The 17,731-nt window shown below is 40.5% G+C and overlaps 1 protein-coding gene across 2 annotated transcripts; it reads left to right on the top strand.

Annotated features, from left to right (window-relative positions):
• Positions 1–13,309: 13,309 nt before the first annotated feature.
• LOC112436174 (uncharacterized) lies at positions 13,310–15,110 on the top strand. Of its 2 annotated transcripts, XM_076877528.1 has the most exons (6): positions 13,310–13,856; positions 14,407–14,468; positions 14,545–14,607; positions 14,692–14,751; positions 14,834–14,965; positions 15,048–15,110. In XM_076877528.1, the coding sequence occupies exons 1-6, from the start codon at positions 13,664–13,666 to the stop codon at positions 15,066–15,068; spliced, it is 531 nt and encodes a 176-aa protein (XP_076733643.1). In that variant the 5' UTR covers positions 13,310–13,663; the 3' UTR covers positions 15,069–15,110. The 2 variants fall into 2 exon arrangements, with proteins under 2 accessions (XP_076733643.1, XP_076733642.1); XM_076877527.1 differs by having other exon boundaries at positions 14,834–15,066.
• Positions 15,111–17,731: the final 2,621 nt, after the last annotated feature.

The following is a 17,731-nucleotide window of genomic DNA, read 5'->3' on the forward strand; positions in this document are numbered from 1 at the left end:
TGAGTAAACTCAGAGCTTAGATTTGGGCAGAAAGTTAGGGTGAATAGTTTTGTAAAATGTTTTCATTATTTAGGTTGATGCTGAACTTGTAGCCCCATCTTTTCCTTCAGTGTTAGATTTTTATTCAGAAGAAAATTTGCAGATACAGCTTTCTTGGTCATGCATTGTGTCAGATGCCCCCTTTCAACTGACACAATTTTAGTTGTAGAGGCTGTTCTGTTGTATTTCCATGGTATTGTTCATGGGCTGTAGTTTATTTATCTTTACCCTCCAGTTATATTTAATATTTTCCTTCTACCTTGTTCAGAAGACTAGGAATTCTTAAAGTATTATGTATGCACATCTCTCTTTCACAGAGCTTTTCTCCAGATGATAATAAATACTAAATATTGACTCTATTTATCATACTATGCTCACTTACTTCCTGAGGCAGTGTGTCCATTCATGACCTGGTTCAAAGATAGGAACCCCAAGAGTCTCTACTCTGTGTTTCAATCATCCAAAAGCATCTCCGCCAGCTGTTGAATGAGAAGAGATAGCAGGATAATAGTGGGCTTCTTTCTAGTGTAATGTAGATCTTCTGTATGTTCTTGTGAGTTACGTATTATCCTCTTTCAAACGATGCAGCTGTAAGACTCAAATACAGCTAATATATTGTCATCAGTCTTCCTCCTGCATCCTCACCAGTTTGACATAAAAACTGACATCAAGGTTTGTTGATAAAACAGCACTGTGCACAATGTGTCTATGCAAACAACAGAAAAGGCTGCTGGCAACCAAGTTTGGCAAGCTCTAAGACACAGATGTTACGGCTGAGAGGGCCAGGCTGTGGGTGTGGACTCAAATGCAGACACAGAGGGAGGCAAAACGGGCGTGAACACAGTGCTTTATTTACAGTGCCTAGTTAACTTACAAAGCAGGAAACTATGCTATGAACTCTGGAAGCTATGAGGTCAAACTATGAACATGAAACTGAGTGCTATGACTAGGTGCTAGATTTCATGGATGGATCCTGGGAATGGAAAAAGGGGCAGCGGCTTGATTGGAAGTACGCAGTCAGTGTTGCAGGTTAAAGTGTCATGCGAGGAGGGGTGTCCAAGGGGTTTCGGGTGAGGAGTGTCCAGAGAGGGTCCAGAATATACTTGGAGCAAGGGACTTGGCAGGGAGGCAGGCAGGTGGAGTCTAATGATGAAAAGGAAGCAACCAGATGACAGAACCAGCGTTCAGTTTAGCTTGGGAAGCGTGACTGCCAGGTGGGTCCTAGGACAAAGAAAACACAGTGAGGAAAAATGCAATTGTTAAGGGCTCTCACAAGGGCTTGGTGGCCTAGCACTGACGTGAGTTAGCAGAAGATCTGGCAGAGGTCTGTTGTGAGTGCTTGTCTTATATGCTGGTGACTTGATTGGAACCAGGTGTAGAAGCTGATTGGAGTCTCTGCCTGAAGGTGGAGCCCAGCGGAGTGGAAAAACCCTGCACTCACCCGGACCATGACAACAGATAAACACAGTTAAATATTATTTTGATGGGCCTGAGTGCGAATGTACTTAAGCCTACTTCCACAGACAATAGCCAACTGCAGATACAAGGTGGAGGTCATTTAAAGGATGACTGCAAAGGGTAGAATTTGTTTTTTGCTTTGGTAGACCAGTAGGAAAACTCTGCCTGTCATCCGTTTCAAAAACAAAAAAAGGTCTGAATGAGATTTTTCAAGTTCGTCTGAACACAAGAAGACTGCTGGCCTAGGAGATACAATAACTGCACAAATGTAGTCCCATATGTCTAAAAATAGATTTTAAAAAGATCACTAGAATTACTAGACACATACTTAACATTTAATGAACAAGCCTTTGATATTGGATTTGAATGGAATGAGTCTTTCAGGGAAAAAAAAATTAAAGAGCCTTAGAGTCATCTAATGCAGTTGTTATGCACCAGTCCACATCAAGTAAAGAGGCCAACTCAGGACAAGGACATGTTGGATGCCTGTTTAATCCCTTGTCTGGAGTTTAACATAGTGTGTTATAATAAATTTAGAAATATATTTATTTATTTCCTGTATTTTCACTTCCTTGTTTTTCCCTTTCTGATTTTGAATAATGGTGAACCTTGCTGACCTTTCTAAATGTTTAGACACATAAATTCTACTTTTTCTGTGGTCTCCATGAAATATATTACCCCTGTTATTATATACCATGAAATATATTGACTGTTGCAAACCCACAATATCTTGTCCTTTTCTAGCTTCACTTACATGCAGAGCTGTAACTGGTCCAAGCACTCACAAACCTTTGGTTATCAAGTTGATCCAGGGTTTCCTAATCTAGCTGTAGGAGTACTTGGAAGATGTGCAGATGCAAACATGTTAAATACGTGAATGTATATAACGAATGAAGAGCAAACTTTAGTTTTGTTACAAAAAAAGAAAAAGAGAGGTTAAATATGCATTACATGAATTAATCCTGTAATTCTGGCCTAAGAATTTTTTTTTTCGTTCTTTCAAGTTTTTAACATGTTGAGTGACAGTAAATCTAACTGTGAATATAATTCTCACTGAAAGAATCATGAAAAGATAAAGGCTTTAGATGATCCCCAAAAAGATCAGACAACCCGGACCTTCTTACTATGTGTGAACATCTTAAACATAGGTGTGCCACATAAGTTACCTGGTAAGAAGTGAAACTCTTTCAAAACACTGATAATCCAAGGTTTAACCTGAAGTCACCTTGCTAAGTCCCAAATCTTGCTTTGTAGTACAAGTTCTCTGTTCTCACTTGCTCCCTGACAAAAATCTTACCACTTACCCGTCTTAACATAAATGCGCGTCTGGTCCCTTGTCACTAGTATTTGAGAGGGATATTACCAGATTTATAGGAGCTTGTGGACTCTCTGTGCCTTTCTAGTTCACACAGACACATTTGGTAAACAATTCATCTTAAGTCAGAACCATCCTACGGAATTTACCATTCACTTGCAACACTTGGGTAACAGGTGCAATCGACCATGCTACACTGCTGTAATTACCATGGCACTCTGCAGTCTGCCGTTTCATTACAGGTCACTGCTGTATATGCGACATATCTAATGCTCAAATACCCGGCAAGAAATACCATGACATAAATAAGCGCTAACCCACACATTTTCACAGATACACAGATTAACGCACACAAGGGCTTTCTCTCTTCCCCTTTTCTCTCTCTGTCTTTTACACGCTTGAATTCAAGTAAAACATTACAGTAATTGTTTGTCGCTGGGAACATATTTTCCTCGAGTAGCTGAACTGAAGAGCTGAAGATTTACTGAGTGACAAAAATAAATCTGTACTTGTATTGGCAGATGTATTCACAAATATAATGACAAAGGAACTTGAGAAAAAGGTGCATTGACTCTTGTCATGTCTTCAATGCTTCTACTTCCATGACAAATATCTGCAACTTTGTTACCTACTTATGACCATTTATAGAGAATAAAATGTCAATGATGATTTGAGTGATTTCTTCATTTATTAAAATATGAATGACTACTACTGCATCTTTAGACATGTGAGCCAATGAAACAGCACATATTTGTTCCATTTAAAAGAGATAAGATTAAGCTATTATTCTCAGTTGCTGTAGGCAGCTGGCATTTAAATTTGTCTGGCAAGACTACATGAATGAATCTTGTATTCGTTACAAAATGATAAAAACATAAAAACAAGTCAATGATACAAACAAGACTGGTGAACCATAGAATAGTGAATGTCAGTACTTAACTTAATCAAGTGCCTTTCCTTAAAGAGCACTGGTTATCAGCAGCATGATGTGTTTATTGTTGATTGCCTTTATGAACAGTGTGTTCAGCCTAAATGTAAGAGCAAGGATATTCTTCTGTAACTGAGGCCACATCGTCCCTGATTTCACCCTTTACGTGTTATTGTAGCAGAGGGGATTTATTGTCTCGCACTGTGTGGCCAAAGTATTTATGTTTCATTGCCATCTTGATGGGATTGACAATTTCTCTTTTTCGTTTACACGATTGGCTGTCCAAGGTATCCTCAGAGTCTTTCTGTATGGCCACGTCTCAAATGCCTGCAAATTTAAAATATTTTTATTTAGGAAAAATATAAAATATAAAATAATAATAAGGAATATTTTGCAACTTATCTGATTAACTGACAACAGGTCAGTAAGGTGACTGTGTTTGGAAAGAGCATCTCAGGCAGAGTTTCTCTGAAGAAAAGATTGAAATCTGGAAAAAACTGCACATCAGGAAAGATACCAGTGCTGAAAGGTATACATGGGGTTTAGAAATGTGTTGCTGCCATTACATTTAAAATGATGATTTGATCATCCTGATTTAAGCATTTCATGCATTTATATGCAGTCGTTGTCTATTGCTTATTGTGCTGAGACTGATCAAGTTTTCTTACAAACAGGGTTTGATTGCCTTTAATTTCCCAGATTCTCAGATTGTTTATCTTCATATTTTCTTTGTGTACTACATGTTCAGTGAACATGTAGTAACACTTGTGCACTTTAATTGTTTTTACAGAGGGTAAGTAGGTTGCAGTCTGCTAGGACTTTGCCTTCCTTTCATTGCATGTTTCTATATCAGTTATGTTCACTCATTCTTGTCTTTCTTTCTCTGTTTCACTCTCATTTAGGGCCATTCACATTCAGTACAATAATCCATACAAACACTTATTTCTATTCATGAGTTTGTCTTCGTCTCTCTGTAGTTCCACCCATGAAAATGTCAACACTGAGAATGGTCTCCCATGGGGTGGTTTTATGCACCACACCTGTGAACAAAAGGTGCATGCACATTTACCAGACTCTGCTTTTGTTAGAGCTCCACACTGCCATCCATGGACATCTTATTACATTCACATTTCTGTCAAAACCTCTGGACATGTCCTTGTTCTGACTATTTAAAATCAGTCATTTTACTGAATGCTACATCAACAAAATATTTAATCCACTAAAAAAAACTGGCCTTTGACAACTTTATGGTCGTTATCTGTTTTCTGTATAGAAAAAGGCTTGCGACTGTTGTTTTTGTTCACATTGCAGGCAAAAATCTAAATAAAGAAAATCCCAAAACATCCTGAGACTAATATATTTCTAAATCATCCGACTCTTTAAGACAATTTCTCTTTGAACACAACTTATCATTTTATTTGATAAGAGGTTTTCTGTGAGAGCCACACTTAGACTGAGATTTTGCTCTAATTTATCCGTCAGGTTTTGCCTATATTCAGTGAAAAATATCATGTGTTAGTCTACGTTCCAAGATTTGGCAAATGCTGTAAACCCCTTTACCTGAGAATAATGTATAATTCCCTGACAGGCAGATTAAGCCAAAAGCATTTCTTTTCCCCAAAATCATAACAAACAAGCACACTGTCCCAGACCCGCCACTACCTCTGAGACACTCCTGGGTTTGATGTACTGCTGACTGCCCATTTTGTACCATGTTCTGTTAACTGGTCAGGGGAATCCCCTTTTAGCAGGGGAAATGAAAATCCTGGCCAAATGTGTTGCTTTGACCACTGTGGGCACACCAAAGGTAGTTTTTGACATTTTTTGATAGCATGCCTGTCTCCATCAAAAACACAGGGTAGTTCTCCTGGGTAGTTCAGTTTCACCAGCGGGACTGCTTCACAACTCAGTGCCTCCAGAGGAGGAGGGGGGAGGGGGGGGGGGGGAGTAAAGCAAAGCGTGATTTTTCTCAGCTATTTTACTTTTATTCTATTATCTCAGCATCTCCTGAGAAGGTCATTTCTTCTACTACTGCGTTAGTTACAAGTTAGTTACAAAAAACCTCCAAAACAAAACAAAACCCCAGCAATAATAAAAATATAGATATATACCACCATCACACACACACACACACACACACACACACACACACACACACACACACACACACAATTGAAAACCTTCTATTTGAACATGTAAAAACAGGGAATCTAAGTAGATAAACACTTCTAGTACATGTTTACATGATTAAATTTCTGATCAAAATCCCATTACGTTTGCAATAAACTGTAAATCACAATCCACACAACGTTAACGCCGCAGGCTAATGATGGAAAAGTCTCCAGCATCACTAAGGTGCCAAATCTTGCTAGCCGACTGACCAAGTTGCACACAAGTGTGGCTGTGCAGTGGGAATTTACCTTCACAGCTGAAACGTTTGCTGGATAAGATGCATTGTTTATCTACAGCTTATGTATTTGGACATGATTTTGAGAGATATTTGCAAACAGTGGAGTTAAGATAACAAACACTGGAAATATCGGAAAGTCCAGGCTTCTGATTGCATGATTGCTTGCCTGTTTTTGTGTGCAGCTCGATTTTTCAGCTTGTTTCTTTGGCCAGCTTTTTGCGTAGTGTGTTGATGTAGCTTCTTGTGTTTTTTACGTTTTGACTCGTTTTTGTAAAAGACATAACACCACACACTATATAATTAACACACATGCAGGAAACGTGTGATATTATTTGAGGCGCAGTTAAAGGTGGCAATAAATAAAATACATGCAAACAGAATTACAAAACTCATCCAAGTTTTATTACTGGTTAAATCTGCCTGTTATTTTCTTGATTAGCTAACACTAAAAAGCTTTAGCTGTCTTTACTGTATATGCAGTAGAGCCTTTGCAGTTTATCTTTTTAAAATTTGACACACATCTTTAGGATGTGTGTCAAATTTGCTTGTTCCCTTTGTGCTTTCATAGGCTCTCTCAAGGCACCTCAGATTCCTCCCAGAGTCCAGACACACGCTTAGTTTAATTGGCTAAACCGGCTCTATGTGTGAATGTGAGCACCGAAGGTTGTCTGTGTTAGCCATTGGAAAGACTGGTGACAGCAGGGTGTACCCTCTCTTTCATACTATGACAGCTGGGATAGTCTCCAGCACCCCTGTGACTATGAAAATGGATGGATGAATATATAATAGTAGAAGTAAGACTAAAATGCTGAATCACCTGTGGATGCCTTCAGATCAGGTAATGATTTTATACATATAAAGAGCACAGTTCTGTTTTAATTCTGGCTTTATTAGGATATGTCATTGCACTAATTAATGAGCAAGCAGCAGTGCCTCCTCTGCAGTGACTACCTGAAACTGCACAGCGACAAAGCAGTAGATTAAAAGTTCTGCAGAGTAGCTGTTCATTGTGTTCTTCCTTTTCTCATTGATCAATGAAAGTGAATTGCTTTAGGAATAAATGCATGATTAATACCGATACACAGTTCATACGCACTTACATTGTTCCAAGGTTACACTGTACTCCTTCAATATAATGAGAAAACCTTGCAATATGTTTACACCCATAAAATAAAATGCAGGCACCTTGAAGGGAAATGGCAATGTCAATACACCATAATCTATCCCGGTGCTGATGTTGTCTTATCCCTGAGGATATCAATACTATAAAGGATTCAGTAGACTGAGCTCTACATCCGGCTCGTTGCTTTTTTCTTGTGAATGATGGAGAGACTCAATTCAGATGTAATGCCGAGTTCACCATCGTCAGCTTTAGTCTAACAAGACAGGCTCAAAGTACCATGACGGGCTCTCCAGGGAAGGAAGTCAGCAAAAACCATACAAGTTTCTTCTTGGCATAATATAAATTCCAATGTGTTTGTCATTTTAAATTAATGCTTGGCCAACTATTGTCACTGTATTGGCTGCTAGCAGTGAGTAGACTGAAGACTGATAACAAAGCAACTGAGGATCCTTTTTCCCCTGTTGCCACTGCATAAAAAAACAAATTTTAAAAAATGGATTAGGTGTAAACAGAAATGTGTCATTGTTCACATAATTAAGTCAACTTATAATCTTTGATCTGGTTTCCCAAAAGTCAGCCTAATCTCACTAAATTAATCAAATAAGTGTATGTATTTTATATAAAGTAACCATCTGTCAAATTCTAAGGCTTTAAATATGTCAAAAATGTTTAATAAGGGTAAAAATATTTACTTTTATGCCATTTTAAATATGTCAGTTCTTACTCAGAGAAACGTTTCCTTCTTAGATCAAAACTTTTTTCCTTTTGCTGCAAGAAACATCCGTTTTTGACAGTCACTCAAAAGTTAAAGAACAAAACAGAATCTTTCAACACTTTATGCTGTAAAGTAATCTATATTCACATTGTAGAGAATACCTCTGTCTCTAAAGGGATCATATCTTGGTGCAACAGAGAAAAATAATCAACGTGTGTGTCAAGTATAGAAAGTATAATTTAGTAATAAATTACTGGTTTCTCCAAACTAATAGGGTATATGAATTACTGGTCTGTATGTCAGTGGATTGTCTGGAACTTAGAACTGAAACTGCAGTGAAACATGACGGTTGTTGCTCCACTCCTTGCATTGATAACTAAGAATACATTATACATAACTACCATTAAACTTTAAACACTCACAAAATCTCCCGTGGTCAAGTTATTCGATCCTGTGCACCTGTTAAAACTTCTTTTCTTCATTTAACAACTATGCTGTAACAATGAAACAATTAAAAAACCCACAAAATCTTGTCTCTGTATAATTTATTTTATTAAGGAAAGGTGCAGATATATTCTGAAAATATTCTTTTGGGAAGTCTTTTTTCTGTGCATATAGTTTAACTTCCACTGTGTACCTGAAATTCTGCATTACTTATATTTTCTTCACTTGCCACCAAATGCCATCCATTCATCCATCTTCTTAAATAGATATCCAGCAGGAATAAGGCTATTCCAGCTGCCACAGGGCAGAGAGCCAGCTGAAGAGTTCACCAGTCTAATCAAGGTGAGTGTAATAGTTCTTACTTTACATATATTAATAGTTTCATTAAGTTTTATCTTTCGATCTGAAGCAGCATAATTTTTTCTGGAGCTGCAGGATATTTGTCGGTTCTACAGCAAGGCGACAGATGAGTTAGCAACACTCTTAAAATCTGAGAAAGATAAGTTTATTGATTCCTGACAATCCTGAGAGCAGAAAATCATTAGGGTTGGAATAGTAGATGATTATCAGAACGTTCAGTCAAGCAGAGATAGCATCACATATAGATATAGGAATTGCTTGACTTGATTTGCTTTCACAAGAAGCAAATGAGAACACATGTGTAAATGGAGTCATAGTTATCTCCCCCGAAATAGATCAGACTAGTGTAAATGTGCTTTTAAAGTCATGCTGCATTCGTTTTTTATGTATGAGTCACTTGTCTGTTGTCTGCACTAAACTGCTTCACCATTGCTCTTTTATTTGAAACTTTGATTTTTTCTTTTTTGCATTGGTAGTTACTGTCAGACAAATGCCACATTTATTATAATAACGATAATGTCTGTTTTTTTAAGTGTAGCAGTGGGGTTAGGTCTGATGTGGAAGTGATGATAATCATAACTATTATGACTAATGCCTAACTTTAGCCCAACTCCAATTTTCAGGCTAAAACCTAGTCTCACTGCTTGAACAGCCCTTAAATGAAGCTTGAGTTCAATAAGTAAGATCGGTTCTTTGCATGACTACCGTTTTCCCACACCGTTAATCTCAATACTGACAGCAGTACTCTAATCCAATCATCTTCTCGCCCACCTTCTTTGAGCCAATCGGCCTCTGCTTTGCATGGTTTAAATCTGTGCTCTCCGTCATTCTCCCTTCCAGCTCAGCAAAGGACCAAACCCATCTGTTCTCTGATTGGACTGTTAAATTTGTGATTGACATGACATTGACCAATCAGCTGAAAGGAAGAAAAATCAGGTCAAAGTTTGTACTTGTAAGTTGAAATCAACAAGCAGCCAGGAAACCTGAGCACCAAGTCTTACAGGTAGTTTTTTGCTTTGTATCTGTAACCAGACGCTAACAAAAAACAATTGTAATATTTTTTACAAACAAATCAGGTTTCTTTTTACACACACACACACACACACACACACACACACACACACACACACACACACACACACACACACACACACAAATTTTCATCTGTAGATGCACAAACATAAAACTTTCAGATATTTTGGTTTACAAGGTTAAAAAACTCAGTACACAAATACACATGTGATTTACAAGTTCAAAATATTTATGACCACAATTTGAGCCCATACACCTCGTCCCCATCTCAACCGCAGACACCTCAGCCAGAGCTCTTTTCAAGCCTCAGTCTGCATCTCCACCACCAGCATCTAGATTCCAGAGGGTCCTGTCCTAAATCCCATTGCTGCTGGGATTCTGTTCTGCCATGATGGGTCATTGGACTCTAATCACCAAGTACATTCATTTCTCAATCTCAAAAAAATCATGTTCATTTCTTCCAAGTCATCTCTTCTTATTGAAGTGTTTAGACCTGCAGCGTTTAGTCCGTTAAGATCAAACTCTAGTTTTCTTCACCTGTTAGTGTGGTTGGTTTATGCAGATATGAATACAGTAATCACACTTGGGTGGTTCCAGGTGGTTCCAGTCTTTACTTTTCTTGCTCCAGGCCCAAACACATCTGGCCACTGAGTGGACTGAATGTTCTCACGTGGTTTGTAATGACACATTTTGGTTCCAGTGGAGTTCACTTGAAATTCTTTTTTGTGTGAAAAGAAACCAAATTATGGAAAGCTATAAGTAAATGATCTATAGGTGAATGCACACACACACACACACACACACACACACACACACACACACACACACACACACTGTGGTTTACAAAGAACACGGCTGCAGATCAACTGTGTTACAGCTTGTAACTGAAACATATTTTTTCCTGATGAATGACAATGAGGGCCTGTTCTTTCTGAATATTCATGCACAGTAGCAAAAGAACAGCGTTCATTCTTTTCCGTCCCCTGCAGAACTATGAAAATGCTAATAACTTTCCTGAAATAGATCTGTGACATTAACAAGCATTCAAAACCACTACCGGGAGCTGTCCACGATAGAGAGCCGATACATTAATCACACTTTACACTTTAACCCACGAATATTGATTTGCTGTTAGGTGGGGCACCATGCTTCACATTGTTGTTCAACTCCCCAGTGTATGGCAGTCGCTTTTGTATCAAAGGTTGAAGCTCATAGGAGTGAGTGTCTGCTTAGATCCCATTGTTTGTTAGAGCTGCTGCTTAAAAGCCTCGTGTTCACTGTAAAAATGTATAAATCAGCCTCGAATTATTGTTGGTGCCTCAGCCACACTAGGTGTTGTTTACATCACTGTATCCGTAATGAGACAAACTGCCTCACCATCTGTACACCAGACACACCACAGCAGAAGTATCTCTTTTAAATGCCTAAATGAAACAAATGAAAATAAAATAAATCTCTTTATTTCTGTTTCTCTTCTTTTCCAGTTGGAATCAGCATCTCTGTTACCAGCATGTTCAGCTGATCCGAATCGTAGACATGGTAGACATGGTTATCGAAGGTAACAGTGATTTACTTTAACTGTTAGCATCACACTTCTGTTATTAGTACACAGTGGAGCTGAGTTCCTAGTTGTGGCTGTCCTTGCTCGCTGTGAGTATGGCAAGCTCTGAGGAACATTCTTGTGTGGGATTTTTTTTAAATGCCTTTAGAAGATGAGCCTGACAATGCGTGATGTTTAGGTCACTAGGATATTGTTCTAGGCAGCACGGTGGCACGGTGGTTAGCACTGTTGCCGCACAGCAAGAAGGTCCTGAGTTCAATTCCACCATCAGGTCTTTCTGTGTGGAGTTTGCATGTTCTCCCCGTGTTTGCGTGGGTTCCCTCCGGGTACTCCGGCTTCCTCCCACCGTCCAAAGACATGCAGCTTGTGGGGATAGGTTAATTGGATAATCAAAATTGCCACTAGGTGTGACTGTGCGAGTGAATGTGAGTGCGAATGGTTGTCTGTCCCTGTGTGTTGGCCCTGCGACAGACTGGCGACCTGTCCAGGGTGTACCCCGCCTCTCGCCCTATGACAGCTGGGATAGGCTCCAGCGCCCCCCGCGACCCTGAAAAGGATAAGCGGAAGCCAATGGATGGATATTGTTCTAGCTAGAAAAAAATGCAGACCCGTATGACCTGTTTTACACCTGCATAAACGAGAGAAGGAACAAAACGGTCTAGGAAGGACCTTGATCCTTGCAATGTAAGAGGACAGACCAAATCATTTGTGTGTGTTTACAAAGCAATAATCATAATATGGTAAATATTCAATGAGACACGGTGATGTCCAAACCACAAATTAATATTTTGACACAATTTGATTTTGTCTTTGGATATTGTGTTGAAAACCAAGCAAAACAAACAAAACAAAGATTTTGGATTACAGAACATTTTGGAGAAGTAATGGGAAGTCCCTCATGTATCATTATGATATAGAACATAAATAGCTCATACATTTTTAAACAAAGTAAAAATTGTTGGCGTAAGCTTTATTATGTAAGATAAGATAAGACTTTATTGATCCCACAACAGGGAAATTTTTGCATTAAATATTATTTGTCACAGAATATCTTTGGATGCCAAACTAATTATTCTTCTTAAAATACAAACAAGGCCTTTGAAAATCTGACAAAACAGTATGAAAGGGAAATGTGGCAATAGCTTGGGCTGTCAAACTGCAGTCATTTGGTGTTTGTGATCGACTAAAACACTGCGGGTCATTTTATTTCTCACTTCTAGCTCAAATGTGAGTTTGAGGTGATATGTTACCCTTTTCCTCAGGTGCAGTCTTGACAAATGTGGAATACATGTGTGCGCATTTTGTCATTTATTTGACTCAGTCCAGGTGTGTGCTTATATTTAAAGATTACGTGTCTGCATTTAGGCTATTGCTGACCTTGAGCTTAATCCCCAAGGACGCTAAACAGATGGCCGTGTGCAGGACTTTATGCAATGGTTTGCACCAGCGTGCTCGAGTGGATGGCAGCAGAGTCTGCATAAAGTGTAGATATTTACCAGGTGCCAGCTTTTTGTTTTGCTGAAGACAAACATGTTAAATGAGCAGGGCCCTGTTTCAGGAAGCCGGTTTAGAAAACTCAGAGTGAAAAACGACACTCACGGTTGAGTAACCCCGAACTGTCCAACTCGGAATATTCGGTTTCAGAAAGGCTGATAACAATTAGTTCAATCAACGCGGAGTTGCTTTAACCCCAAGTTAAGCACGCGCACGAGGATACATAAAGCCCCGATCAGTGGAGCACAGATTAAGCGAGTCACCATGGAGACGGAGGGAAAGAAGGCGCGGTCGACGTATTTCACAGCGCTCGAGGCGGAAATTCTGATGGCAGCATATGCCGACAGCATGCACATCATGCAGAAAAAAAAAGTAACACAGCCGCAGCTGCAAAGGAAAGGGAGCATGTACGGCAAAACATAGCCGACAGAGTCAATGCGTGAGTGTTAATTTAAACATTGATCGAGGGATTTCCACCCATTTAACACGTTATTTTATCATATGTTATTTTATTTGTTATTTTATACATTTTATTTTGTGATGTGATGTGAGCGCAGGTGCAACCCAACAGGCCCCAAACGTGCCTGGCAGCAAGTAAAAATGAAATATAAAAATATAGTCCAAACAGGTAAGGTGTAATTGTATTATGAGCCATAGTGCTTGGTCTGTGTGTCCTATGTAAATCAATTGCAGTTAGAGGCTACATTAATTTTCTTTCTGTAAGCACATATTGAAATTATATGAGCACATTACAAGTACATATTTGCTTACTCTGTATGCCCAAATGTGTGCCGTCACAGCCAACAGAAAAAAAGCGGAGGCCCGAAAAACAGGTGGGGGTCCTCCACCACCACCACTCACAGAGGCTGAGCAGTTGGCCCTCAGCCAAAACAGTGGGCGCCCTGTGGCCGAAGGCATCTCTGCGGGGACATCCTCTGAGTCAATAACCCCGCAAGACACAAGTGCCTACATAAGGGGTAAATTCAAAATAATACATGATGTGCATACATCCATTCTGCACAGTCACCTTGACCAAAATGAACTATGTCGTAGTGAAGTTACTGTCCTACTGACAGAGAATGACAGTCATCAAACAGTTAGGTGAATAAACAACACTGAGACACTTGGAAACTGTTAACGTGCTGCACAGGTGAGGGCTCAGGGAGAGACTCACACACACCGAGCTGCAGTGGTACGTCTTTATTATGTGCATAGCGGTGTCCGTTAATTTTGCATACGTGTGTGTGTGTTAACCCCCCACAGGGTGAGCTCCCTGTTCCCAGAGACAGAGCGAGTAGTACATTCCGTACCTTTCCCAATAAGTGTAACATATGAACCTATACCTCAATGCAACATAAAGCTCAAAAGCGTTTCCACCCTGACACCTACTGATTTTGCCTCCCCTCAGTGTCGGTTGTCTCTGAGAGCATACTGACAATGAGGTGTATGGTGATTGGTATGTCTGGTAATTGCCATTTGCGCCCACATAAGTCATGAGTGACCTGTATGAACCCCATATTCTTCCAGTTGACGGTGATGGTGTACTGCATCTGGTGCAGCCCCCTGTTGAGCCAGACCGACATGCAGTTGTGAGTACTCGTAATACTTCACAGACTACATGTGTCAACAGTAGAACAGCAATGTTGTTAAATGTCTCCACCACAGGCACATGATGACGAAACAGTGACAGCTGCTACAGAGGAGGCCGCAACAGAGCCACACTATGAGGTATACAGTGTACAGTGGAAAATATAACAACTGACGACAATGTGGTACTATGATGACACCATGGACTTACTATGTCCCCGGCAGAGTGATGCTGGAAATGAAGAGGAAGAGGGTCCAGCCACTCCTACAACGAACCTTTCCACAGTGGGTTGTTCAGCACTGATTTACAACCAACCTAAGTAGGCATGTACTATGGATGCCAATGCTATGTCCCTTGTTGCAATAGCTCCCTGTGAAGCAGCTGTATAAGACATATCTGGCCAGGAAGATAAGAAAGTGCGACATGGAAATGGTGCACCTCCAGCTGCAGATCCAAAAGTCGAAGCTGGAGATTGTACTGCTGGAACAACAGTTAAGGGTGGGTGGAGTGATCATAGATGGACGAATCATGTCAGTGTTTGTACAACATACTAATATACGCATTTATTCTTTGTGTACAGGACATACAGGGTGACCAATAAAGGCAGTTGACCACAGTATCTGTGTATTTGTCTTGTAACATGTTGGGTTGACGGGTCACAGGAAATGGTTGTGGCATATGGTGTCTCTGACTGCTCTTCCATCCTGTACGTTCGTGGGTGGGTCAGGATGTTCATCGTGTGGATCACTGCTGTTGTCTGGTTCAGCTGGACACTGTTCACCTCTAATCGTGGCAATGTTGTGTAGGATCACACATGCCACAATGATGTCACATGCCCTTTCTGGGGTGACCCTGAGTCCACGAAGGCACTGGAACCGGGCCTTGAGCATTCCGATGGTCATTTCAACTCTGGCCCGTGTCCTGCAATGGGCCAGATTATAACGCTGCTGTGGGCCCGGTTCAGGGTCAGGGTAAGGGGTGAGCAAATAGGGTAGACATGGGTACCCCCTATCACCAAGCAGGTGGCCAGTGAACTCTCCTAGGACAGAAGAATACATGTCAGTGCAAACGTCCCTGTGGCAATTGGTCTCTGTATATTTCAGTTACTTTGACCCACCATGTCCAAATTTGGTGCTCAGTGTACATTCCCGGAAGATTCGTGAGTCATGGACAGAGCCTGGCCACTTGGCTTCCACATTTGTGATAATGTTGGCAGCATCACATATGATCTGCCCAGTGCAGAGAACACATATTAGCATCCATTACCATGATGCCATCACTTGTTGGTGTGAAATGCTACAGGGAATTATGTACCTGTACATTGATGCTGTGGACGGACTTCCTGTTCACATAGTCTCCTTCATTTACTGAAGGAGCAATGATTGGGATGTGGGTGCCATCTATACAGCCAATCACGCCTGGGAACCCTGGAAATTTATGTACCATTTGAATGGTAGTTCACGTATCACCACATCATGCATTGAGTTTTGTTCATCCTGATACCTGCAATTTTGTGGCATCCCTCTTTGATAAATCTTGTGGGTCTATGACCGGGGAACACCACAAACGAGTACAGGAGACGTTTCAGTGCAACTGTAACATTCCTGACTGCCCGACAGACGGTAGCCTTGGAAACGTGCTCAGCGTCACCGATATTGTACAGAAAGCTCCCGTTTGCAAAGAAACGGAGTGCGGTACAAAGAATATGTAATGGACTGAGCGCATGTCCGCGATGTGTCACATGCGTAATATATGGCCTGAGGATGTTATCCAAATAACTTATTGATTGTGCTGAGAAACGGTAACGTTCGCACAGGAAATCATCAGGTAATGATAAGATGTCCATACGCGCTCTGATCACTCTCTCCCGGCGGAGAGCTCTGCGGAGAATTTGGGCTTCAAGATCTACTGGCTCTTCAAGGACGGGACACGCCATGTCTGACACTTCCTGCTGTCAGGTTTCCGACAAAGGGGCGGAGAAAGTCAGGGTTAGTTGTAGTAAACCTGCTAGGGGGCAGGTTAGCTTCACGGCGTGTGTCGTCATAGTGACTCACTCAGGCTTCAGCTGAACTCGCTTTGTGAAACCGAAAACCCAGAGTTTTCGTTAACTCAGGGTATACTTACTCAGTTTTTCCACTAAACCGGCTTCCTGAAACAGGGCCCAGCTAGTGAAAGTCAGGGGAAAAGAGGAGATGACGCTCTCCTAGGATGACATAGGTGTAGCATGGTTGTGCAACCAGCAGCTCAGTGGGTTCCGTTACATTTTATTTTATCAGTCAATTCTCTGCATTTCATGACAGTTTTAGCATAAAGATGTCTGTAGTTTGGGAAACAGTAATAATAAATAAGTATAAAGCCTCCAAGGATCATTTCAATTTGACCAATAAACAGCTGAAGTACTGAAATAGGAGTACTTAAAGTACTATTTATAAGCTTGGGTACCCTTAATAACACAGTGACTTTCAAGAAAATTTCAAGATGTAATCATAACGTTCTATTCCTCTGTCCATGAAAAAAAAACCATTAAATAATAGCATTCCTGCTATTTTGCTTTTTTTTTTTAAGCTTATTGTTAGGTGTGGCTGTGTGCAGACAGGAATAGGACCCAAGGTGCAGACTCCGGAGACAGTCGTGAACTCAAAAAGGCTTTAATTTGGTACTCAAAATATAACATAACTGAAAAACTCAAAACAAACTTAAACTGGAGGAATGACAGAACACACAGCTAGGAAAACAGTAGATCGCGACACAGACACAGAGAAACACAGGGCTTAAATACACAGAAGGAGCAATCAGGGAATGGGTAACAGGAGGGAAACACAGCTGGGGCAAATCAGGCCTAACGAGACAAGGGGAAGCAAAACCAGACACATTAACATCAGACATGGACTTTCAAAGTAAAACAGGAAACATAACACAGACTCACAGGCAGGCACCACAGAGGGAACAGAGACGTGGGACCAGGGCAGACACAAACACTGACTGAACACGGGGATATAGGAACTAAGGATACACAGAGACGTGAACTAGACAAGGGGATACAGGTGATAGGGGAGACAGAGCAACTAAAGAAGACAGAGACATAAACCATAAGACAGAACTCAAAGAAACCAAAGACTAAAAAGTATAAATAATATAATAAACTCAAATACCCTGGGTCAACGACCCAGGCATCCTAACACTTATCCACCATTAAATTGTTTGTCGGGTTAAGAATGTCAGTAGTTTGTTATGTTGCAATAGCCTAAGGCCTTTGAGTAACAA

This window comes from Maylandia zebra, linkage group LG2 (genome assembly GCF_041146795.1).
Source record: "Maylandia zebra isolate NMK-2024a linkage group LG2, Mzebra_GT3a, whole genome shotgun sequence".
In the NCBI taxonomy this organism is placed as follows: domain Eukaryota; kingdom Metazoa; phylum Chordata; class Actinopteri; order Cichliformes; family Cichlidae; genus Maylandia; species Maylandia zebra.